The sequence below is a fragment of the Rhinatrema bivittatum genome, chromosome 4 (genome assembly GCF_901001135.1).
Source record: "Rhinatrema bivittatum chromosome 4, aRhiBiv1.1, whole genome shotgun sequence".
Taxonomy (NCBI): domain Eukaryota; kingdom Metazoa; phylum Chordata; class Amphibia; order Gymnophiona; family Rhinatrematidae; genus Rhinatrema; species Rhinatrema bivittatum.
Genome location: NC_042618.1, coordinates 398,979,467 through 399,002,586, shown reverse-complemented (window position 1 = coordinate 399,002,586; position 23,120 = coordinate 398,979,467). Strand labels below are relative to the sequence as shown.

General features: G+C 42.0%; 1 protein-coding gene across 4 annotated transcripts in view; it reads right to left on the bottom strand.

Annotated features, from left to right (window-relative positions):
* Positions 1–266: 266 nt before the first annotated feature.
* LOC115091128 (monocarboxylate transporter 2-like) overlaps positions 267–23,120 on the bottom strand; it is a 107,446-nt gene continuing 84,592 nt past the window's right edge. For 3 of the 4 annotated variants that reach the window (XM_029601055.1, XM_029601054.1, XM_029601053.1), the window contains 2 exons: positions 15,381–16,244; positions 267–4,702 (listed from right to left, as the gene is read on the bottom strand). In XM_029601055.1, coding sequence (XP_029456915.1) covers positions 4,416–4,702; positions 15,381–16,244 — 1,151 coding nt within the window. In that variant the 3' untranslated portion in view covers positions 267–4,415. Of the gene's footprint in view, positions 4,703–9,255; positions 9,334–15,380; positions 16,245–23,120 lie in introns of all 4 variants that reach the window. The other variant, XR_003856627.1, reaches the window with a different exon arrangement.

Here is a 23,120-nt window from a genome sequence, read left to right as displayed (position 1 = left end):
CTACTTATATTTGGCCCCGATGACATCAGCAGGAGAGGGAAGGACTGCAGAGCTAGGGCTACAGCAGCTGGAAGGAGGAACCAGGAAGACCTTCCAGCAGCAGAGGGGAAAAGGGTAAAATAGCTACAGGAGCCCGAGATGCAGCAGCTGTAAAAGAAGTCAGGAACACCCTCAAGCAGCAGAGGAGGCTAGAAAAGATGAATCTCTCCCCCTCCAACAGGTCTTGCCAGTAAAATCTCAGCTGTTTCCTCTCACCTGCAGCAGGCTTTTTTTTTTTTTTTTTTAAATCTTGGTTGCATAATCCTATGCTGGATAAGCGTGGTTAGGAATACTACAGATGTTTAGTGTAAAAATGTATTTTTGCTAGAAGCCCCTGCACCTGAGGTTTCTGATCCGATTGTGTTTAAAAATTTTGATTTAGGGCCTCATTTTTCAATGTCTTCTCCCACAGACACGGAATGGGAGAAAAGCTTCAATGAATCGGGCCCTTAACATGTTAACTGTACAAGCAGTGCTTTCTTTCTAGAAAAATAAGGTGCCAATATTCACATGCAGGATGCATTTTTTTTTTTTTTTTTTTTGGAGGGACTACAGGGTTTATCAAGCAGGCTCAGGAAAAAGATTCCAGTACTGCGTAACTGCAAGCACCGCCTTCAATAAAGCCCTGCACATCATACCATAAAGGTGAATGTCCAGAAGTTGCTCGCATAAAATAGCACATAAGCAGGTCTATGCTATTTTAAAAACCGCTACATACAAGCGTAAATCAGGGTGCATGGATAAATTTGCACATGTAAAACAAAAAGGGGCGGGCTGGGAACAATCCGGTCAGGGGCCAACATTTATGTTATATAACAACCTGCCAAAGTGAAGCATGTAAGACTTTTATTTGCGTATATTTATACCGGGTCGTTATCTGCTGTAAACGATGATAAATATCTTAAAAGTGTAAAAATGGCTGGGTGGGTGGCGGGGACTGGGTGAAATGGGGGAACTTCAGGCTGAACAGCCAGGAAGGTCCTTCCCAAGCTGGATGAACTGCTAGACTAATTAGTAAAACTGGTCATTTATTTGCCACACACATGTTAGAAAATCCCCTGATTTATGTGTCTAAATACCAACTAACAGGGGGGGCGGGGGGGAGTAAAACGTAAGTAAAATCTGCTCATGTATCCCTTTAAAAGCTGAAGCATAAATACGCACACACTTATCCAGCTAAATTTCAACTTAGACAAATTTGAACTTTTTTTTACACTTATATGACTATTTTACAAAGCAGGTTAAGTCTGAGAAATGCTACTTAGATGTGATTTTCAGACAACTGCCGCTACTTTTCCAGATAAGTCCAAACTTGCACGGCTTGTTATTTTTACATACATAAGCATTTGTGTGTGTGTTTATGTACTTATATTTTGTAACCTGCTCATATCGTATCCTCGCAGGTTATAAAATACACTAGTAACTTTGCATATGCCCATATATACGCGTAAATGGGCTCACGCAAGCAGTTTTGAAAATTATTTTCTTAGTTATTACACTGGTTTAATGACTTTATTCCACCTGTGAAGACTTTTCACTGAGACTGAGTTCCCAAAACTTAGGCCTCACTATATTGGCAAGCGTTAATTCATTTTCAGTCCAGCAAGAGAGCAGATGTACTAACCATAACTGGATTTATAAGGGGAAAGAAAGTAATTGGGGATGCTTTCATCACTTCCTAGCAGCATTCTGTTGCATTTTATCTGGCTGGAATTCTTCCCTGTGTTTGGGAGGTGGTTATACCTAATCCCACGCAGTCCATCCATTAGGTTTCTGCAAGCTCAGGTATAGGCAGAATGAAGAGAAACTACATGAGCACCTGAAATTCATAGCAACATAGGAGATAACAGCAGAAAATGACCAATTGGCTCATCCCATCTGCTCAGTTATTCCTAGCCACATTGCTTCAAACAGATCCCAGCAGCCAGCCATAGAAGCATGACTGCCTGTAGAATAGCAATTGCTTATCCAAGTCGCTTCTTGTGGTCTTTCTCATTGGCTCTCTACCATTCTGAGATGAGTATATATATTTTATCCCAACCACCCCCCACCCCCAATGTCTCACCATCAAGATTTGGAATAATCTAAACAGTTACCAAAACTAAGTGAGGCTGTTACCCAAACATCTGGCCTACTTGTTCGCCCATGACCTCGCTGGATAGTACCCAGCAACTGCCTACCTGCCAGCACTGAGTCAATTGGTTTCTGGGAAGTTGTAGGCCTCTAGTAACAACCTGGCTATCCTATTTTCTGCTGTAGGCAAGGTTCCTTATATTACTTTCTTCTAGGTAATCAATCGAGTTGCAAATTACTAAAAGTTGGCTTTTCATAATGCTTCTGAATTCTCTCCTGATATTTTCCTATCATTTTGTGTACAAATTTGTAGTTGATTTACTCTACTGGTATGGATTTTATGGGGATTATATTGTAATTACTCATTTCTCCAAATCTGTTATTACTTTCAGACAAATCACCAATAGTCAAATTTAAAAAGTAAGAGATTCAAAAAAGAGGATTGCTGATTGAACGCTGATCACACCAGTTGTCCCTCCAACTTTAAGCATCTTCAGCATTAACAATATTTGATTTACATTAACTTACTTAAAGGACTATGGTCCCTAGTCAATAAAAACAAATTTCCATAGGGACAGAGTGGACGAAAAATTGATGTTTTAAATAACTCCATCTGACCTTTCAAGAATTAACAACAAAACATGTTCAGATTTCTGCTGTATCTGCTCCCAGCTTAAACGTCCTGTTGCTGGTTTGTTATTTTAGTTTAGGCACAAGTACTCACATCGAACCATTTATTCATTTCCCAGTTCTGGCTAAACTAAAAGATGTTATAGTAAGGCCAATAAATCTTCACGTCAGGAAAGAAAATAAGAGGAAAAAGAGACCAGTATGGTTTTCAAAAGAGGTGGCCAAAAAAGTAAGGGCAAAATGTAGCTTTCAAATAGTACAAAGGATCCCATAAAGAAGAGCACATGGAAGAGTATCTGGTAAAGCTGAAAGAAACAGAGAAGGTAATCCAGAAGATGAAGGCAAAAATGGGAGAAAGGATAGCAAGAATGGAAGATAACTGAAAATAGACTTTTTAGGTATATCAGTGAAAGGAAAAAGTGCCGACGTGGGATGGTAAGATGAGGAGAAGAGGAGGATTGTGTTGAGGGTGACAAGGAAAGAACAAAAATGCTTACATATTTTTGTTCAGTAGTCACTGAAGAAGGGATTGAGATGGACCACTAATAGATGGCAGAGATAGGTGAAAGATCAGGGTAGGGTTGCTGGTATTGGTTTGCATGTGGGAATGTATATGTTCATCTACCCAAGCTGATAGAAACGTAGAGGAACAGACTCAACTGGGCAGACCAAATGGGCAAATTGGTCTTTATTTGCCATCATTTACTGGGTTACTATGGTTCTTCCTTGCCACAAGCTGTCCCTTGATAAGCATCAGGTGACACCGGAGGATATGCAGAGCATTAAATGCAATACTAGGCCCCAAAATAAGAATGGAAAAATAGTTTTAAATGAAAAAGTTTATTTCTGCCTATAGTAAGTGTACGGAGATTCATAATGTTCTATGTACCTGCTCAAAGCAAATCAATATAAATAATGACCAACATGCCATCTACTCTGTTCTATAAAGAGGCTTTTTAAGTATACACATGGCTCTGTAATTCTCATATTGAGGCAGCTTGATCGGAGTAGTGTTGATATGCAGAATGTCAACGTGATGAGAACTGTCTGATCACATGACAGACCATTTCTAATTTTTCAATTCAGAAGGGATTTTTTTGGGCTTCTGCACCCTGGATGAGTTCTCACAAACTAGTGTTATGATGGGAGTTGTGTTTTGTCAATAGAGGTTTGTCTTGCCTATTCTGTAAATAAACATGTTCAGTATTGCCCATTATCAGTTGAAAAAAAAACATATTCTGTAATTCAGTGTATAGGTTGTATAGCATTTGATTTGAAATACTTAGGCCCTGGCTCATCAAGGACTTTCTACAGTTGCAAAGTGGGAGAAAAATCTTAAGGCCTGATTTTCAAAAGCATTTACATGCTTAAAACTGGGTCTTACATGTGTAAATGCATTTTACCCAGGTAAGTGGGCTTTTGAAAATTGCTACAATACATGCCATAGAATTGTTCCCAGGATTTACTCACATTAAGTATACTTACATGTGTAAATGGCTTTTGAAGATTGCTATGATAATGTTACATTTACATGCATAACTCCTTTGAAAAATTCACCTGATAATGAATAAAGCTCTTAGTGTAATGCTATATAACACTGGTAAAAAGGAAATAGAGGAACCCCTTATGCATAATTTAAAAATATATTTTTTTTCAGCACACTTACAGCAATTTTATGCCTCTCTATTCCTATGAGATTGTTTTGTTAACCTGTCGAGTTCAATTTTCATGGATTGCACGTGTCCACTTTCATTTTTACACAGATCATTTCCATCATCTTCTGTCTTTAGGTGTCTGGCATTCCTCAGTGTAGTTTCCTTCTGCTGCTGCATCTTTTCTTTTTCAATCATACGATAATTGTAATAGTTCATGATGAAAAGAAATGTCCCAGAAGTTAGCATAATAGTTCCACATTTATAAAACATGTACTTGTAGTCACTAAAAGTGTCTACGAGAATCCCTGTAAAACACAAATTACAAGTGGCATTTTAAAAAATGTGATCAAAAAATGGAAATGGGCAAAAAGATTAATATTTGGTGTTGTGCTTATAAACTCCTCCCATCTCCTGGGCATTGAGATATATCAGACCATGATCCAAGATCATATGGAAATGATTTGCAAAAAGCAGAAGAAAGTAAGAGAGTCCCCAGTAAGATACTATCAGGGTCTTTTTTTCCCCCCCTATATTTTTGTTATCTTAGATCATGATCCAAAAACCCCCACCCAATAGTTAATCGTCAAATAATGGGCAAAGTTTACAATCACAATCCAAAATCATAATATTTTTGCCACTCTTACAATATTATAGGCAAAATATAAATTACAGATTGATTTTCTTTCAAGCTAATTCAATGCTTTAATGCAGCTATCATAATTTTTTACACAACTAAACACCAATGAGAAATGTATCTGTAACCAGAGTTATATATCCTGCAAAGGTGAAAGTGACAAACACAGTTATCTGGTTAGTAGGGATGTACATTTGGATAATACGAATGGGGAAATTGATCTAAATGAGATGATTTTCACTTCAGTTTGCATTATCCAAACTGAAAATGGTTCATTCCGAACATTTTGAAAATTTTTGTATTATTCATTTCAGCAAATATTGTATACTACTATTTGATAAAAGCATACAATATTTGTGAATAGCACATGCTATTTGTGGTAGTGTACACTATTTTCTGAAATAAATAATGGTAAAAATCTGAAGAAAACATGCTGAAAATGAAATTTGGTCAGAAAATGGCCCAATAACAAATTCCTAAAATAAAAATAAAAGGTAGAACATCCCTATAAGAAACATAAGATATATAAGAAGTTGCAATACTGGGTCAGACCAAGGGTTCATCAAGCCCAGAATCCTGTTTCCAACAGTGGCCAATCCAGATTACAAGTATCTAGCAAGTACCCAAACAGTAAATAAACCCCATGCTACCAAAGCTGGTAATAATCGATAAACCGATACGATGTGCAAACGGATGTCGGTATATAAAAAAAATGCAAATAAATAAATAAATAAATAAATAATCAGTGGCTATTCCCTAAGTCAAATTGTTTAATATCAGTTTATGGAATTCTCACACAGGAACTTATTTAAACCTTTTCTAAACCTAGGTACACTCATTGCCTTAACCACATCCTCTGGCAATAAATTCCAGAGCTTAACTGTGCATTGAGTGAAAAATTTTTTTCTCTGATTTGTTTTAAATGTGCTAATTGCTAACTTCATGAGTGCCCCCTAATCCTTGTATTATCTGAAAGAGTAAATAACTATATCTTTTTTGAGATGCGGAAACCAAAATTGCACACAGTATTCTAGGTGCATTCTCACCATGGAATGATTCGGAGACATTATGACACTTTATTCACCATTCCCTTCCTAATAATCCCTAAATTATGTTTGCTTTTTTTAGCAGCAGCACACTGAGCTGATAAGTTCAGTGTATTATCCACTATGACGCTTAGATCTTTTTCCAGGGTGGTAACTCCTAATATGGAACCTAACAATGTATAACTACTGTATGGGTTATTTTTCCTATATGCATCACCTTGCACTTGTCCACATTAAATTTTAGCTGCCATTTGGACACCCAATCTTCCAGTCTTTCAAGGTCCTCCTACAATTTACCACAATTCGCTTGTGATTTAACTACTCTGAATAATTTTGTGTCATCTGCAAATTTCTCACCTCACTGGTTGTATTCATTTCCAGATCATTTATAAATATATTAAAAAGCACTGGTCCAAGTAGAGATCCCTGAGGCACTCAACTGTTTACCTTTTTCCACTGTTCAATTTGTTTTGGGAGAGCGTGTTTCCATGAATTTCGTATCACTTAGGGGTAGATTTTAAAAGGTGCGCGCGGGAGTAGATTTGTTTGCGCAACCCGGCGCGAACAAATGTACTCCCAATTTTATAACATGTGTGCGCTGATGCGCGCATGTTACAAAATACAGGGTCGGCGCACACAAGGCTGTGCAAAATCGGCAGCCTGCGCGCGCCGAGCCGCGTAGCCATCCTCCGTTCCTCTGAGGCCGCTCTGAAATCAGAGCGGCTTCGGAGGGAATTTTCCTTCCGGCCCCCCCCAACCTTCCCCTCCCTTCCCCTATCTAACCCACCCCCCATCCCTAACTAATTCCCCCCCTACCTTTATTTTACAAGTTACGCCTGCCCAAGGCAGGCATAACTTGCGCACGCCGGCCATGTTCCGGTCCGGGGGCTGGTCCAGAGGCCACGGTGTCGCCTCCGGAACGCTCCTGGGCCGGAACCACGCCCGCGGCCCGCCCCCAAACGCCCCCGATGATGCACGAGCCGCGACACGCCTCCCGACACGCCCCCCCCCCCCAGGAAAGCCACGGGACTTACACGCGTCCCGGGGCTTGCGCGTGCCGCCGAGCCTATGCAAGATAGGCTCAGCGCACGCAGGGGGTGGAAGGGGCATCTTTTCGGGGGTTACACGCATATCTTACACGCGTAACCCTTTGAAAATCTGCCCCAAATGTTTATTTTGTTTCTTTAATTAAAAAAAATGAAACAAACATTAAAAAAAAAAACCAGAAAAGAAAAAGGGATCTCCCAAAGCCTCCAGTGCCCACAATCCATCCCTCCCATTCAGAAAAATGCTGGGGCCAGGATCCTCCCCGGCCCCCACTTAACAGGTGTGGGGGGGGGAGCCACAGATGAGGCCTCAGCCTTGTGTAGACCTAGGCCTCAGTAGGTAGACTTCAACTTGGCCTAGGTGCTATGTAAGGCTGAAGCTTGGAGGCCAGGTCCCGATGCCTGGGTCTCAGCTCAAGCCCAAGCCTGATGCCAGAGCCTGGCAAGGAGGCCGTGTTCAAATGCCAAGGCATAGGCCCAGGGACAGACTAAGGCCAGAAGCCCAGAGTTCAGGCATTATAGATCCTCTTCCATCATCTTCTTTCATCTTTTCTTCAAATGACAGCATCTGCTTCGGATGCACTAGAGTAAATTAACTCCTGCACATCCTCCCCAGTGGAGGGCACCATTTTGGTGTACAGTAGTTCCAGAATGGACCCTGGCATTGGGTTGGGCTCAGGCCTTGGCCTAGCCAAGTTCTACTCATCGGGTCTCGGCTCGAGTCTTGGTCTAGGCCAAAGCCTATGGGCTGGATTTTCAAAAGCCTACGCACGTAAATCCAGTGCATTTACACGTGTAGGTGGCCTTACGTGCACCGAGCACGTGCACCTGACCCCAGTTATAAAATTGGGCACATATGTTCATCCGCACGCCAATTTGAAAATCTACCCCAATGGGCCGGATTTTCAAAAGGTTACATGCGCTGGGCCTATTTTCAAAAGGCCCGGCAACGCGCATAAAGCCCCGGGACATGTGTAAGTCCCAGGGCTTGCAAAAAGGGGCAGGAAGAGGACGGTCCAGGGGCAGGGTGGGGTCAGAGGCTCCCTGCACAGTGGCCATTTGCCGCTGTGCTGGGGATCGCGTGCTGGCTCATTGCCGGCGCGGGCAACATACTTCAGCCCCAGAGCTGAAGTAAGTTTTAAAAACAACAAAAAAAAAAAGAAGAGAAAGGTAGGGGGAAAGGGCGGGGGAGGTAAGGATGTTCCCTCCGAGGCTGCTCAGATTTCGGAGCGGCCTGGGAGGGAATGCAGCGTGAGCTCGGCACGTGCAAGGTGCACAATTGTGCACCTCCTTGCGTGTGCTGACCCCTGATTTTATAACATGCATGCGCATGTGCATGCATGTTATAAAATCGAGCGTACATGTGTGTGCGCCAGGTATCGTGCACACATGTACGCCCGCACATACTTTTGAAAATCTACCCCAATGTGAGTGTTTCATAGTGTTTTCCATTTCATGTAAAAACAAATTCATACCCCTAGTAAACTGAGGAAACAGATCTAAATATTACCATGAAGGGAGCTTAACACTATATCATGCTTTCATTTAACAGAAGAGTTTATTTACTCAGACCCACACTGACAAATGCCTGACTTCCCTTTTCTCTGCTTCTCTTCCCCTATAGTGATATGCACAGAAAGAAAACAGATTAACTTGTTAAATGCAGCATGTTCCTCATAAAATTAGCAAATAAAATAAAGGGGAAAAAAATCCACTGGGAAATTACATTGAGGTAAACTTTAGCATTTTTATAAGAATTTAATGGAAATCATTTATTAAATGCAGCTTATTTTCAGTATGCTAAACTTGAATATGGGGTAAAAATCAGTCATGGAATTCTTAAGGTCATATTTTCAAGGTAGAGGGAAGAGAAGCAGGAAATGTTATACAATTAGATTTTTAGAAAACATTTGATGGTTTTGTGTCACAGGTCAATCTTTAGGTTACAAAGTCATGGAATAATTGGAAAATGGAAGGTTTAATTGAAATGTCAGTGTTTTTCTCCATTATCACAAAAAAAACCACCCCAAATCTGACACTGTGGGCAATGATCATGCAAATTAACATCTATTCAGTTGGAGCAATCAAAGCTGGTGTTATCACTGTTGATAATTATAACAAGATTGACTTGCATTCTTTTTTGGTCTGGTCAACTGATTTCCTTGGTTATCGTCTTAGACAGGAACATTATTGTTTAGGTGCACTTTTTTCTGTTAGGAAAGGTCAAATTAATTATACCTTAAAGCAATAATTTGTAGTAAGACTCATAATGAAATTTTGCAATGTAGATTTACATTAACCAAGGGTTTCATTGACACTCAAAAAACTAAAACACCAAAAACTAAAAAATTCTTGACTGTGAAATTACATATAGCTAAGACAAATCAGTTTCTAGCTGTTAGCATTCAACAGTGCAAGTTGAAAGTCTATTAAATATATTTTTCCATGAGTATCATTCATAAAGAACTCCAACAAAATGATGGCTTATAATAGGTTAATCAGGATAACATGATGTCTACTTAGTGGCTTTGCTTATAATGGACAGGTATAGGTAAAGCAATCACATATCACAGAGAACATGTTACTTAAATCCTTAAAATAGATCCCTGCATTGGATGAGTAGATACCAGAGAGCTAGGACAAGACAAGTAGTAATTTATTACAAGTACTCATAATGTATTCTGTTTCTGGTAATTAGTATATACTTATATATGTTTTGCATGACCATTTATAAAATAGAATTGTTGGGTAGAAATGTCTCCTTTCATATACTTGCAGTTAGTTCATTTATTCAAATCATTGAAAGGATTAAATTTGAAAAGTTATTTGATACTTAAAGATAAATAAAAATGCATGAGTCAGCCCTATGTATCTGTTGCGCTTCCTGACCAGGCCTGCTCACCTCTTTGTCCTGTCTACCAGCACCGGACTCCCTTCCGCCGCAGGCAGCTCGTGGTGTCCCCAGCTCCCCCGCTCACCGTCTCCGAGGTCGGCCTCACAGTCGCCAGACTTAAAGGGCCAAACACAGGAAACCCAAACCCGATGCCACTCAATGACATCACACTCCCTGGGTATATAAGGCAAGGCCCGTTCCCTTGAATGGTGCCTTGGCAATCGGGTCTTACACTCCAGTGTCTTTAGTTTGCCTGTTCCTAAGTCTCTCATTCCAGTGTCTCCAGTGTCTCCTGTTCCAGCGTCTTGTTCCAGTGTTTCCAGTGTCTCCTGTTCCAGCATCTCCTGTGTCTCCTGTTCCAGCATCTTATGTTCCTTCGTCTCTCCATTCCTGGTAGTTCCCTTCAGACTGATCTCACGGTATTGACCTTTGCTTGTTCACTGACTACTCCTGCTTGCTGCCCGGACCTTACCTCTGCCTGTTCACAGACTACGCTTGATCGCTGCCTGGAACCGACCTCTGCCTGACTACTGTCTACTCTGATCGCTGCCTGGAACCTGACCTCTGCCTGACTCGACTACTCTGGATTGACTACAGGTACTGACCCCTGCTTCGGCTGACCACTCTGAACTGTTACTCTGGCCTTGATCCTCGCTATCCACTTGGACACTCTTTTCTGGCCTCCTGCGATCTCTGGACATTCCTACTCTGACTGCGACCGCGCATCCTTGTTCGTGGTGGGCACTCCTTTACGCTTCCATGTGGATAAAGGTGAACCAGTAGATGTATTTGGATTTTCAGGTGGTGTTTTGATGAGAAGCATCTAAGGCCTAGATTTATCAAAATGCACAAAATATCACATGCGATAGGAAAAGGGGTGTGTTTTATGGTAATGGGCTGTTTATCGCAAAGTGTGCTATCTTAGCGCTTTGCATAGTTATTAGCACAAACTGCGATAACTTTTTCACACTTTGCAATAAGTGCCAGAATGGTTGTATTTCCTACCTACAACCACGGGGGGGGGGGGGGGGGGGGGGGGGGGGGGAGAAAGAGAGAGAGAGCCTAGCTATAAGGCCCTCATACTAGGTAGGTATTTATACCTCTATATGAGGCCCACCTAGCTACTCGAGGTGAGGTTTAGGTAGGGGTTAGGGGCCACTTTGACATTCAAAATGAGACGTACGAACAGAACAGTGCTCACTTGTGAAGATTTGCTGACCTTCAGAGTGAGGAAACTCGCCCAAAGATGAGATTTGTGCAATCTTCTCTCAACCTAGCTTGATGGACTCTCTACCTGGGTAACAAGAGAACATTGCACAAATCTTATCTTTGTTGTGTTTCTCTCTCCGAAGGTCATCAAATATTCACAAGAGAGCACTGTTCTGTTCGTACATCTCACTTTGAATGTCAAAGTGGCCCCTAACCCCTACACTCCTACCTAAACCTCACCTCGAGTAACTAGGTGGGCCTCATATAGAGGTATAACGTTCATAAACAGTTATTAGGTGGACTTGGGAAAACCAGCACTTATCCTTGGGAGTGAAATACAAGAAATAGATCAACTATTGAAGATCTGATGGGTATTTATGATCAGGACTGGCCACTGCTGGGCTCGATGGACCTCGGTCTAACCCAGCATGGCACTTCTTATGTTCTTATGTTTTAAGCTGTATTGTTGGGACTTTCTAACTCAGAGGTCCACTTTCAAACCAGAGAAGAGACAGGAAATCCCCTGGCCTCTATTAGGAGCCCACCTTTTATCACTGGGGGTGTTGGGTCTCCTTCCCTAGTGCCAGCCATCTGAAGGGACACTAACTCAGCTGTGCAGGGCTGAGGCAATAAGTATTATTAGATTTTTTTGAGAAGACCAAATAGAGATTTTAATAGGGATGTGAATCGTTTTAGGACGATTAAAATTATCGTCCGATAATTTTAATATCGTCTTAAACCGTTATGGAACACAATACAATACAGATTCTAACGATTTATCGTTATAAATCGTTAGAATCGTGAGCCGGCACACTAAAACCCCCTAAAACCCACCCCCGACCCTTTAAATTAAATCCCCCACCCTCCCGAACCCCCCCCCCAAATAACTTAAATAACCTGCGGGTCCAGCGGCGGTCCGGAACGGCAGCAGTCCGGAACGGGCTCCTGCTCTGAATCTTGTCGTCTTCAGCCGGCGCCATTTTCCAAAATGGCGCCGAAAATGGCGGCGGCCATAGACGAAAAAGATTGGACGGCAGGAGGTCCTTCCGGACCCCCGCTGGACTTTTGGCAAGTCTCGTGGGGGTCAGGAACCCTCGCTGAACGACCTCCTGCAGTCGATCTCCTGCCGGCGCCATTTTCCGTACGAAAACGATTCGCGGCGGGAAATCGCTCCCTGACCCCCGCTGGACCTCCAGGAACTTTTGGCCAGCTTGTGGGGGGCCTCCTGACCCCCACGAGACTTGCCAAAAGTCCAGCGGGGGTCCGGAAGGACCTCCTGCCGTCCAATCTTTTTCGTCTATGGCCGCCGCCATTTTCGGCGCCATTTTGGAAAATGGCGCCGGCTGAAGACGACAAGATTCAGAGCAGGAGCCCGTTCCGGACCGCTGCCGTTCCGGACCGCCGCTGGACCCGCAGGTTATTTAAGTTATTTGGTGGGGGATTTAATTTAAAGGGTCGGGGGTGGGTTTTAGGGGGTTTTAATGTGCCGGTTTTTCGATTTTTCGATTTTTAACGATTTTTAACGATTTTTCACGATATTTTACCCCCCCAAACGGCAACAATACGATTCCCTCCCCCTCCCAGCCGAAATCGATCGTTAAGACGATCGAGGACACGATTCACATCCCTAGATTTTAAGGCTGATCTTTTTGAAGATATTTTTGGTTGCAGTACAATTTTGTTGGAACACCCCAGACACATGTCCAGCATCCTTTGGGGGTTTAGGGTGACCCTACTGCTAGGACCACAATTGTGTGAGAAAGAGATGGAGAGACTGTTCCCCCTGTGCACCTTGGGCCTTGAGATTGAATCCTATCACCTATTGTCCCACACCCCACTTGAAGGAACCTGACCCCTGGGGTTATTGACCAGAAAGTGAGAGTTGTGGCCCCAGAACACAGTTTACCCTGCATTTAGAGCACCCACTGAAAAGGTGGCTAAAAACCCCTATTAATAAAAAAAAAACTTCATTTTTGTTGCTATCTTCAGTGCACAAATTGAACTATAACTTTTCCCTGAGGTCTGCCCTGGTATCTAATTATATCCACAATAAGAGGAGAAATTATAAAGATATCATAATTTTACAGATTTTACAAGGTCAGAATAAACAATAACGAATCACACCCAGTCTGCGCCACTCTAGGAGTTCCTCAAGGCTCTTCCTTATCCCCCACCCTTTTCAACATTTATCTTTTACCACTCTGCCAGCTCCTCACCAAACTAAAATTAACTCACTACATCTACGCAGACGATGTGCAAATATTCATCCCGGTGACCATATCTCTACTAAAAACTATAGAATTCTGGAACAACTGCCTCCAAGCCATCAACAAACTTCTCTTGAGCCTTAATTTAATCCTTAATTCCAACAAAACCAAAATACTACTCGTCTCACAAGACGACAGCTATGCAATGTCGAACATTCACCCTACTAGTCTACCATCCTTTTCTACTCAAGTTAGAAACCTCGGAGTTATCATGGACAATCAACTAAACCTAAAGAGATTTATTAATAACACCACTAAGGATGGTTTCTATAAACTGCAAGTCCTAAAACGGCTCAGACCATTCCTCCACTTCCATTCAGTACTCCGTTCAGTATTCCAAGCAATCATTTTCTCAAAAATTGACTATTGTAATTCTCTTCTACTCGGCCTCCCAGCTAATACCTTAAAACCCTTACAAATGCTTCAAAACCCTTCAGCCAGGATTCTGACTAAGTCCAATAAAAGGAATCATATTACCCCCATCTTGAGAAACCTACACTAGCTCCCAATCAAATTTAGAATCACTTACAAAGCACTAACAATCATTCATAAATCCATTCACAAGCTCATTACACTGGATCTCACTATCCCTTATCGACCACATATATCATCAAGACCGGTGAGAGCTGCTTATAGAGATACTCTCCTCGCCCCACCCATCAAAACTTCTCTAAATAAATGATCTCTATCTACAGCAGGCCCGGCACAATGGAATTCTCTACCTCCAGAACTCCGGGAGGAACCTTGCCTGATCACATTTAAAAAGAGACTCAAAACTTGGCTATTCGAACAAGCTTTTAACTTATGCCAATAATTCCCTCTTACCACACATATTGTTCATACAACCAATTCCATCAAACTCCATCAGATTTGAGCTTAAGTTCAGAGTCCAACGCCACAAACAACCAATCCAAATATGTACTACATGTACCGAGACTTTAATTCTTGCCAATATACACCTAGATCTTTAACCAGATTAATTTAATCTCTATAACAGACTCCTATTACTTGCTATTTATTCGTTGCACGTTATTCCCCCAGTTACTTTGATCCTAGTTTATCTCCCTTGTTCTATGTAATTGCATTCTTACATGCCTGTTCAATGTTCTAATGTAAACCGAAATGATATGTAACTCTGCTACATGAATTGCGGTATATAAAAATGTTAAATAAATAAATAAATAAATATCTTGAACACAAAAAAGTTGAACTTCTATATGACTTGAAATTAATTATGGGCCAGATTTTTAAAAGGTTACGCACGCTGGGCCTATTTTAAGAAGGCCCGGCGACACACATAAAGTCCCGGGATGCGTGTAAGTCCCGGGGTTTGCAAAAAGGGGTGGGGAGGGGGCGGGGCATGGGTGTGGCCGGAGGCTCCAGGCACAGCGGCCATTTGCCACTGTGCCCAGGATTGCACATTGGCAGTCGGCCGGCAGGCGCAAAAGGTAAGATAAAGGGAAGGGGGGTTAGAGTAGGGCTAGGGGGGAAAGGTTAGGAGACGGGGTGGAAAGTTCAGGCTAGGGGGAAGGGAATGGGGGAAAGCAGCGCGGCTCAGCCTGTGCAAGGTGCACAACTGTGCACCCCCTTGCGTTCACCGACCCAGGATTTTATAACATGCGTGCACCTGCGCGCACATGTTATAAAATCGGGTGTACATGTGCGCAACCTTTTAAAATCTACCCCTACATTTTTATCATTGTTCAAACATAACAAGGTAACAACTAGTTGATACTACAGGGAACATATTGTTTCAAACAAATTATTATTCTCCCCTTTTCATTTTTTCAGAACAAACTAGAAACACTTGGTCAATGTTATATATATATATATATATATATATATATATATATATATATATATATATATATATATAAAATGTGCTTACCTCCAACAGGTGGACCAATTAAAACTGGGAAGCATTCAGATAAGGTCACAATCCCGACAGCACTTGCAAAACGTTGTGCTCCAACAACATCCATCAGGGCTTCAAATAGCAATGCACAAACCATACCAAAAGCCAAGCCAAAAAATAAGGCGTATATTACTACACCTGTATAACTTGTAGCAAAGGGGCACATAAGATGACAAAATCCATTAAAAATAATGGCAATACTTAAAAAATATTGGACTCTTTGCCTCATCCACTTAATGTTCGCAATCAGTCCGGTGGTAGGTCTGGCAATCATATCAGCCAAAGCAAGCACAGATAGGAGGAAAGCAGATGAATATTCATCAAAGCCAAGATGCTTTCCATAGGGCACCAAAAAAACAATGGGAACAAAAAAGCCACAAAACAAAATCACATTTCCAAAAAGGTATATTAAGAAACCTCTGTGCTTAAAAAGTGAAAAATCAAGAAATGTATTAAGCTTATCAAAACAGTCTTCTTTTCTTTCATTTTCCTTTCCTGTCAATAAGCCAGAAACTTGAGGGCTGTCACATTTTAATGATCCTTCATGGGGTTTTTCTTGAAAATGTTTTCTTTTCTTCTCTTTACTGCAACCCAGTGCTGGTTGAATAGGTCTGAAGAGTGCACCAGCCACACTGCAGTTCAACAAGGCTCCTCCCAATATTAAAAAACTACCCCGCCAGCCAAAGGAATCAAAGAGAAACTGATTAAAAATAGCAAAAGCACAAAGCAGCACAGGAGCCCCTGCCATAGCAACACCAATAGCCATTGGTCTTCGTTTAAAAAAGTATTTCCCGATTATTATCAACGAAGGTTGAAGGTTGAAAGAAAGGCCAACTCCTGCAGTAAATGAAAAGAAAGATAAATGTTAATGAGGTGCTAGGACCAACATTTTGCTAAATGCATTCACTGTTGTAAATCTAACAGTTGTATGTAGCATCATTTTAGAAAAGAACACCTGTTAGCACTGGTTTCAGGGGAGGCCACCAGTACTATCCTAGAGACCCCGTCTACCACTCAAAGTGGCAGCAGCACAGCAGGAAAGCCATAGAAAGAAAAGGGGAAGTCAGTCTCCCGAGCCAAGCCCTCCTGTTCCTTCCTCTAGTAAGGTGACAATCAAGCAGCCCCCAGCAGCATGTCAGTGGCAGACAGTCCCGTGGTAGAGGGCAGGCAGCATCAAAGGTGGTGACATGGAACATCACAGAAATGATTTCCCTGCATAACCAGCCCCCGTACATCATGGAGAATGTGGAATTTGCGCAGCTGCTGCACCTTTTAGCCCAGAATTATAAAGGGCCTTCCCAGAATATATTCAGTAGACAGGTTATCCTCGCACTGTACTCTCAGTACTGTGCTTGCATGCAGACACAGTTGCCCAAGTTAAAGAGGAGTAGCATTCATTTCATAGCAACATCTGGACCAGCCAGGATGTTAAACATGCCTACCATTCCCTGATGGCATACTGGTGGCAATTGTCCGAGGGAGGGACAATCTACTGTTCTAGTAAGGGTGGATCAGCAAGGTGCAGGTGGGCTGTGCTGCCCACCCAGGTGATGGATATCAGCCACATCTTGGTCAATATCTTAGGAGCGATAAGGAAAATGATGGAGGGCTAGCAGATAGACAGAACAGTTGTTCCTGATTTTTTTTTTTTTTTTTTTTTTACAGATAATGGTGCAAACATAAAAAAGGCAGTGGAAGATGGGGAATATAAGGGATCTTTGCTGCATCTGGCAGTAAAAGAAAACCTGGGGCCAAGGATCAACACGGCAGCTTAGTCCTAAAGCAACTGAGAGATGTGCAAGAAAATAGTGGAGCATTTTCACCATAGGGTGAAGAGTAGACAGCAGTTCCATGAGAAGCAGGAAACAGTGGGAGTACCTCAGCACCAGCTCATTCAGGATGAAGGTATCATGTTGAATTCCGCCTGTCTAATGATGCAGAGGTTAATGGAGATATGAGCAATAATCCTAACAGCAACTATGGACATACCAGAAGCCAGATGCTAGTTCCGAGCTCCCAGTCGTATTTAAGAGTTTAGGGGAGATCCGCCTCGGGCAGGAGAGATAGGCTTTGCATGAAAGGGAGGCTTAGGGCAGGGGGACAGTGGAGGGGCCGGAGGTCATTTTTAAAACTTGGGGGTAGGGGCAGGGGCAGGTGTGGAAGGATGGGTGCCAACCTGTGCAAAAGGCCTTAAGCTTTCAAACTTTCAAGTTTCAATGAGAGGGCTTGAGGGAAGAGGCTAAGCTTAGCCACATAACTTTAATTGTCGATTTTCAGCAGGACAGTTATCTCACTGAATATCCCAGATAACTGATCCATTTTTAGAGATTTTTGAATATTGCCCACTTTTTATTCTAAGGTGCACACATTTTAAAAGTGTGTGCCTACTTTCTGAATGCTAAAAATCCAGTTAGTCGGATGCTCTAATTTTATCCAGGAAAAGATGCTTTAGGCAATTTTGCCCCTTGATGTATGACTTTGAGCACAGAAAGGTTAGATGACGTGACATGCTTAGACATGGGTTTTCAGTTCTTTGGTGCTAAAACATTTTAACCATACGAATTATGATGAAAACTATTGTAGACACGCATATTTCATATTTTGTTTATAGTAGGGTGGCAATAGTAATAGATTTAAGCAAACTAGATTTCTTTTTTTTTTTTTTTTATCTAGAAGGCAGCAATGCTATCAGGTTAGTGATAGAAAGTGTAACTAAATTAGAAATATTTTGAAAATGTAAAGCAAAACAAAATGTGTGTGTGTGGGGAGGGGTTGTTATATTAATAGATATATTAAAATGTAAATGTTAAAATGTAATTTCTAAGCTTAACCAGTTTTACTGTAAACCGGCATGATGTCCACAACTAATGCCCACATATAAAAATGTTTAAATAAATAAATAAATATATTGGCTTCAACAATTCAATCTCAGTATTGATGGGAGAGAACAATTACTGAAAATAAGGTCATGCAACGTTTTTTCTAGTTCATTAAGCTACAAAATTAGTTTGTGTAATTCTGTATTACCTGATGAAACATAAGGCTTAAAAATACCAAACATTTTCTAGGCCACTCAAACCAATCACAAAATCTAATGCAGTTCCTTAATTGATTCTTGACTTCAAAACAAATACAATACTTTGTGCCACAGTACAGAAACATTTTCTATCAGTTTCTTTTCCAAATGTAAGAGTCTCAGCCTGTTAGAAATATCATCCTTATGAAATTTTTCTTCAGTTGATAGGTTCTGAATTGGCATATCAGACTGGATTAATGGCACAGCCACGCTATCTCTAATTTTGAAAATGATTTGAAATGAAATAGGAAATTTTCTCATTTCCTATTTCATTTCTCCAGAATGCCCTTCCCTAACCCTTTAAACCCTCAGATGTATCTCATCTGACCCAATTGTCTTATCCACTTTTGTTTAGTTATCTCCTCACAAGCACATTTTTCTAAAAATCAGTTGAGGTTTACCTTACATATAATCATATTTGTGTTTGTTTTATTTGGTCCTGGCTCTTCCACAGTGAACACCGAACCAAAATATTTTTTAAGCATTTTCACTTTTTCCTCATCAGCCTCTACATATTCCTCTACTTCATCTCTGAGTCTCACAATGCCCTTTTTGCACTTCCTTCTATCACTAATACATCTAAAAATAAATGTAGTTCCTGGTTTTACCATATCCACCTAGAACATGGTTTTACCTTATCTGCCTAGAACATGGATTTTAATAATTTTAGAAATTTCTATAAAGAAAGAAAATATTTGCTATTTTTTATTCATTTGAATTTTTGCAATCCTGACTACTTTCCCACCTTCTCTTAGCTTTTGCAGATATTGTCTTGTCTTCCTCTTTCTGTGATCCCTTACCTTAAGAACATAAGAACATAAGAAAATGCCATACTGGGTCAGACCAAGGGTCCATCAAGCCCAGCATCCTGTTTCCAACAGTGGCCAATCCAGGCCACAAGAACCTGGCAAGTACCCAAAAACTAAGTCTATTCCATGTTACCATTGCTAATGGCAGTGGCTATTCTCTAAGTGAACTTAATAGCAGGTAATGGACTTCTCCTCCAAGAACTTATCCAATCCTTTTTTAAACACAGCTATACTAACTGCACTAACCACATCCTCTGGCAACAAATTCCAGAGTTTAATTGTGCATTGAGTAAAAAAGAACTTTCTCCGATTAGTTTTAAATGTGCCCCATGCTAACTTTATGGAGTGCCCCCTAGTCTTTCTATTATCCAAAAGAGTAAATAACCGATTCACATCTACCCGTTCTAGGCCTCTCATGATTTTAAACATCTCTATCATATCCCCCCTCAGTCGTCTCTTCTCCAAGCTGAAAAGTCCTAACCTCTTTAGTCTTTCCTCATAGGGGAGTTGTTCCATTCCCCTTATCATTTTGGTAGCCCTTCTCTGTACCTTCTCCATCGCAATTATATCTTTTTTGAGATGCGGCGACCAGAATTGTACACAGTATTCAAGGTGCGGTCTCACCATGGAGCGATACAGAGGCATTATGATATTTTCCGTTATGATATTTTCAGTTACTTCTCTAGAAAACCATAGCAGCCTCTATCTCCTCTTTACTTTATTTACTGTCCTAACAAAAAGTTAGTTGCCCTTATAATATCTCCTTTTAGCTTTTCCCCACTGTTCTTCTGTTCCTCTAGATTTTCTCATCCAACTAACCATTTCTTGAGTTTCTTCCCCATTTTAACAGTTAGTTTTCCTGAAGTCTAGAACCCTCACCTTGGAATGAACCTTCATCTCCTGCGCTCTAATACTGAACCACATCATCCAGTGATCACTGGATCCCAGATGATCATCCATTATAACATCAGAGAAACTGTCTTCATTAGTAAGCACCAGATCCAGTATCACATCCTCCCATGTGGTTTCTGATATCAGAACAATTCTTCTTGCAGAGAATCCAGGATTTCTCTGCTCCTAGAAGACATTGCAGCCAGGATGTTCCAATCAACATCCAGCAAATTGAAATCCTCTAGCAATAACACCTCAACTTTTATAGCAATTTTGTGAATATACTCCATTAAATCTCTATCCATGTCATCTGTAACTAATGGAGGTATTTATATTACATCAGTATAAATGAATGTTCCATTTCCTCTTTCCAGATTAACACATAGTGTCTCCTTCTTAACTCATAAGCCCTGCAATTCTGTTACTTTGATATTATTTTCTTTGTATAGTACCACACCTTGTCACTTCCTTCCTACTCCATCCTTCCTGAATAGATTGTAGCCTGGTATAACTATGTCCCAATCATAGTTTCTTGACTACCATATTTTCATGACAGTCACTACATTTAAATCAGCTTCTTCCATGGCTGCATCTAAATCCAGGACTTTATTTCCCATGCTATAAGCATTAGTATATCAAGCTTTCCAGATATTGTCTTTATTTCCTATTTCTATAAAAGTATTTGTTTTACTTACCTTAGGGATTAGTTCACTCATCCCCAATGATCCTAGTTTAAAGCCCTCCTCAGTAGGTTTGCCAGTCTGTATTGGAAGATGCTGTGCTCCTTTTTCAACAGGTGGAATCTGTCTCTACTCAGCAGTCCTTGAGACATCATCCTATGGTCCACGAAGCCAAAACAGTCTCATTGAAATCATCTGTGCAGCTATTCATTTATCTCTAGAATGTAAGGTTCCTTCATTGGTCCTTTATCTTGACTGGGAGGATAGAGGAGAATACCACCTGTTCACCTATCTGCTTTACCCTCTCTTCTAGAGCCATGAAGTCACGTTTAGTCTGATATGTGTGGTATCTAGCAGTATCATTTGTTCTAACATGGATAAGCAGCATCAGATAGTAGTCAGTAGGGATGTGAATCGTGTCCTCGATCGTCTTAACGATCGATTTCGGCTGGGAGGGGGAGGGAATCGTATTGTTGCCGTTTGGGGGGGTAAAATATCGTGAAAAATCGTTAAAAATCGTTAAAAAATCGAAAAATCGAAAAACCGGCACATTAAAACCCCCTAAAACCCACCCCCGACCCTTTAAATTAAATCCCCCACCCTCCCGAACCCCCCCCCAAATAACTTAAATAACCTGCGGGTCCAGCGGCGGTCCGGAACGGCAGCGGTCCGGAACGGGCTCCTGCTCCTGCATCTTGTCGTCTTCAGCCGGCGCCATTTTCCAAAATGGCGCCGAAAAATGGCGGCGGCCATAGACGAAAAAGATTGGATGGCAGGAGGTCCTTCCGGACCCCCGCTGGACTTTTGGCAAGTCTCGTGGGGGTCAGGAGGCCCCCCACAAGCTGGCCAAAAGTTCCTGGAGGTCCAGCGGGGGTCAGGGAGCGATTTCCCGCCGCGAATCGTTTTCGTACGGAAAATGGCGCCGGCAGGAGATCGACTGCAGGAGGTCGTTCAGCGAGGGTTCCGGCGCCTCGCTGAACGACCTCCTGCAGTCGATCTCCTGCCGGCGCCATTTTCCGTACGAAAACGATTCGCGGCGGGAAATCGCTCCCTGACCCCCGCTGGACCTCCAGGAACTTTTGGCCAGCTTGTGGGGGGCCTCCTGACCCCCACGAGACTTGCCAAAAGTCCAGCGGGGGTCCGGAAGGACCTCCTGCCGTCCAATCTTTTTCGTCTATGGCCGCCGCCATTTTTCGGCGCCATTTTGGAAAATGGCGCCGGCTGAAGACGACAAGATGCAGGAGCAGGAGCCCGTTCCGGACCGCTGCCGTTCCGGACCACCGCTGGACCCGCAGGTTATTTAAGTTATTTGGGGGGGGTTTGGGAGGGTGGGGGATTTAATTTAAAGGGTCGGGGGTGGGTTTTAGGGGGTTTTAGTGTGCCGGCTCACGATTCTAACGATTTATAACGATAAATCGTTAGAATCTCTATTGTATTGTGTTCCATAACGGTTTAAGACGATATTAAAATTATCGGACGATAATTTTAATCGTCCTAAAACGATTCACATCCCTAGTAGTCAGTAGGTCTGAGGATTTTTGGCAATCTCTCTGAAATATCTTAGATTTCGGCACCTGGCAGACAGCACACTTCCCAGGGCAAAATGCCTGGTGAGCAGATGAATGCCTCTGTGCCCCTCAGAAGTGAGTAACCAACCATTACTTCCCTTCACTTTCTAGGTACAGTGGTTGTTAAACACACAGGTTTGAGGTTTGCATGTTTTGGTTCCTCCTCACCCTGGGATGGCTTCTCTTCCTCCACTTCCAGAGCTACATACTGGTTCTTCAGCTGAAGGGAAATCAAAGTTGTTATGCAGGGTCTAGTAGCTGTAGTAATCTGGGTCCAGCTGTCATCTCTTGGTCCATTATCACCTTTCCTCTTGCTTGAATTTTCTATCTTTGATGCCTCAATAAGCATTCCATCAATGCAGTCCTCATTCTCCCAGATGTTTCTCAGTCTCACCATCTCCTCTCTGAGTTATGCCAACTGTTTCCAGAGGAAGCATATCTGCAGCCATCTTTCAACTGAATCAGTTCCTCACTGTGGATCAGGACATCTGTCTGGACAGCAGTAGAAGTGATAACAGCAGTGATAGCTATTGCGCCCGTGGGTTGCAAAAGGTTGCAACCTTTGCTGCTCACCTCTTTTTGCCCTGTAGCTCCAAGTCTAGGGAGGATGGCCGCCTCGGCTTCTGCATGCCACCTGCCATGGTGTTCCTGGGACGGTGCTGGTGCTCCCGGCAGCCATCTTACTTCTG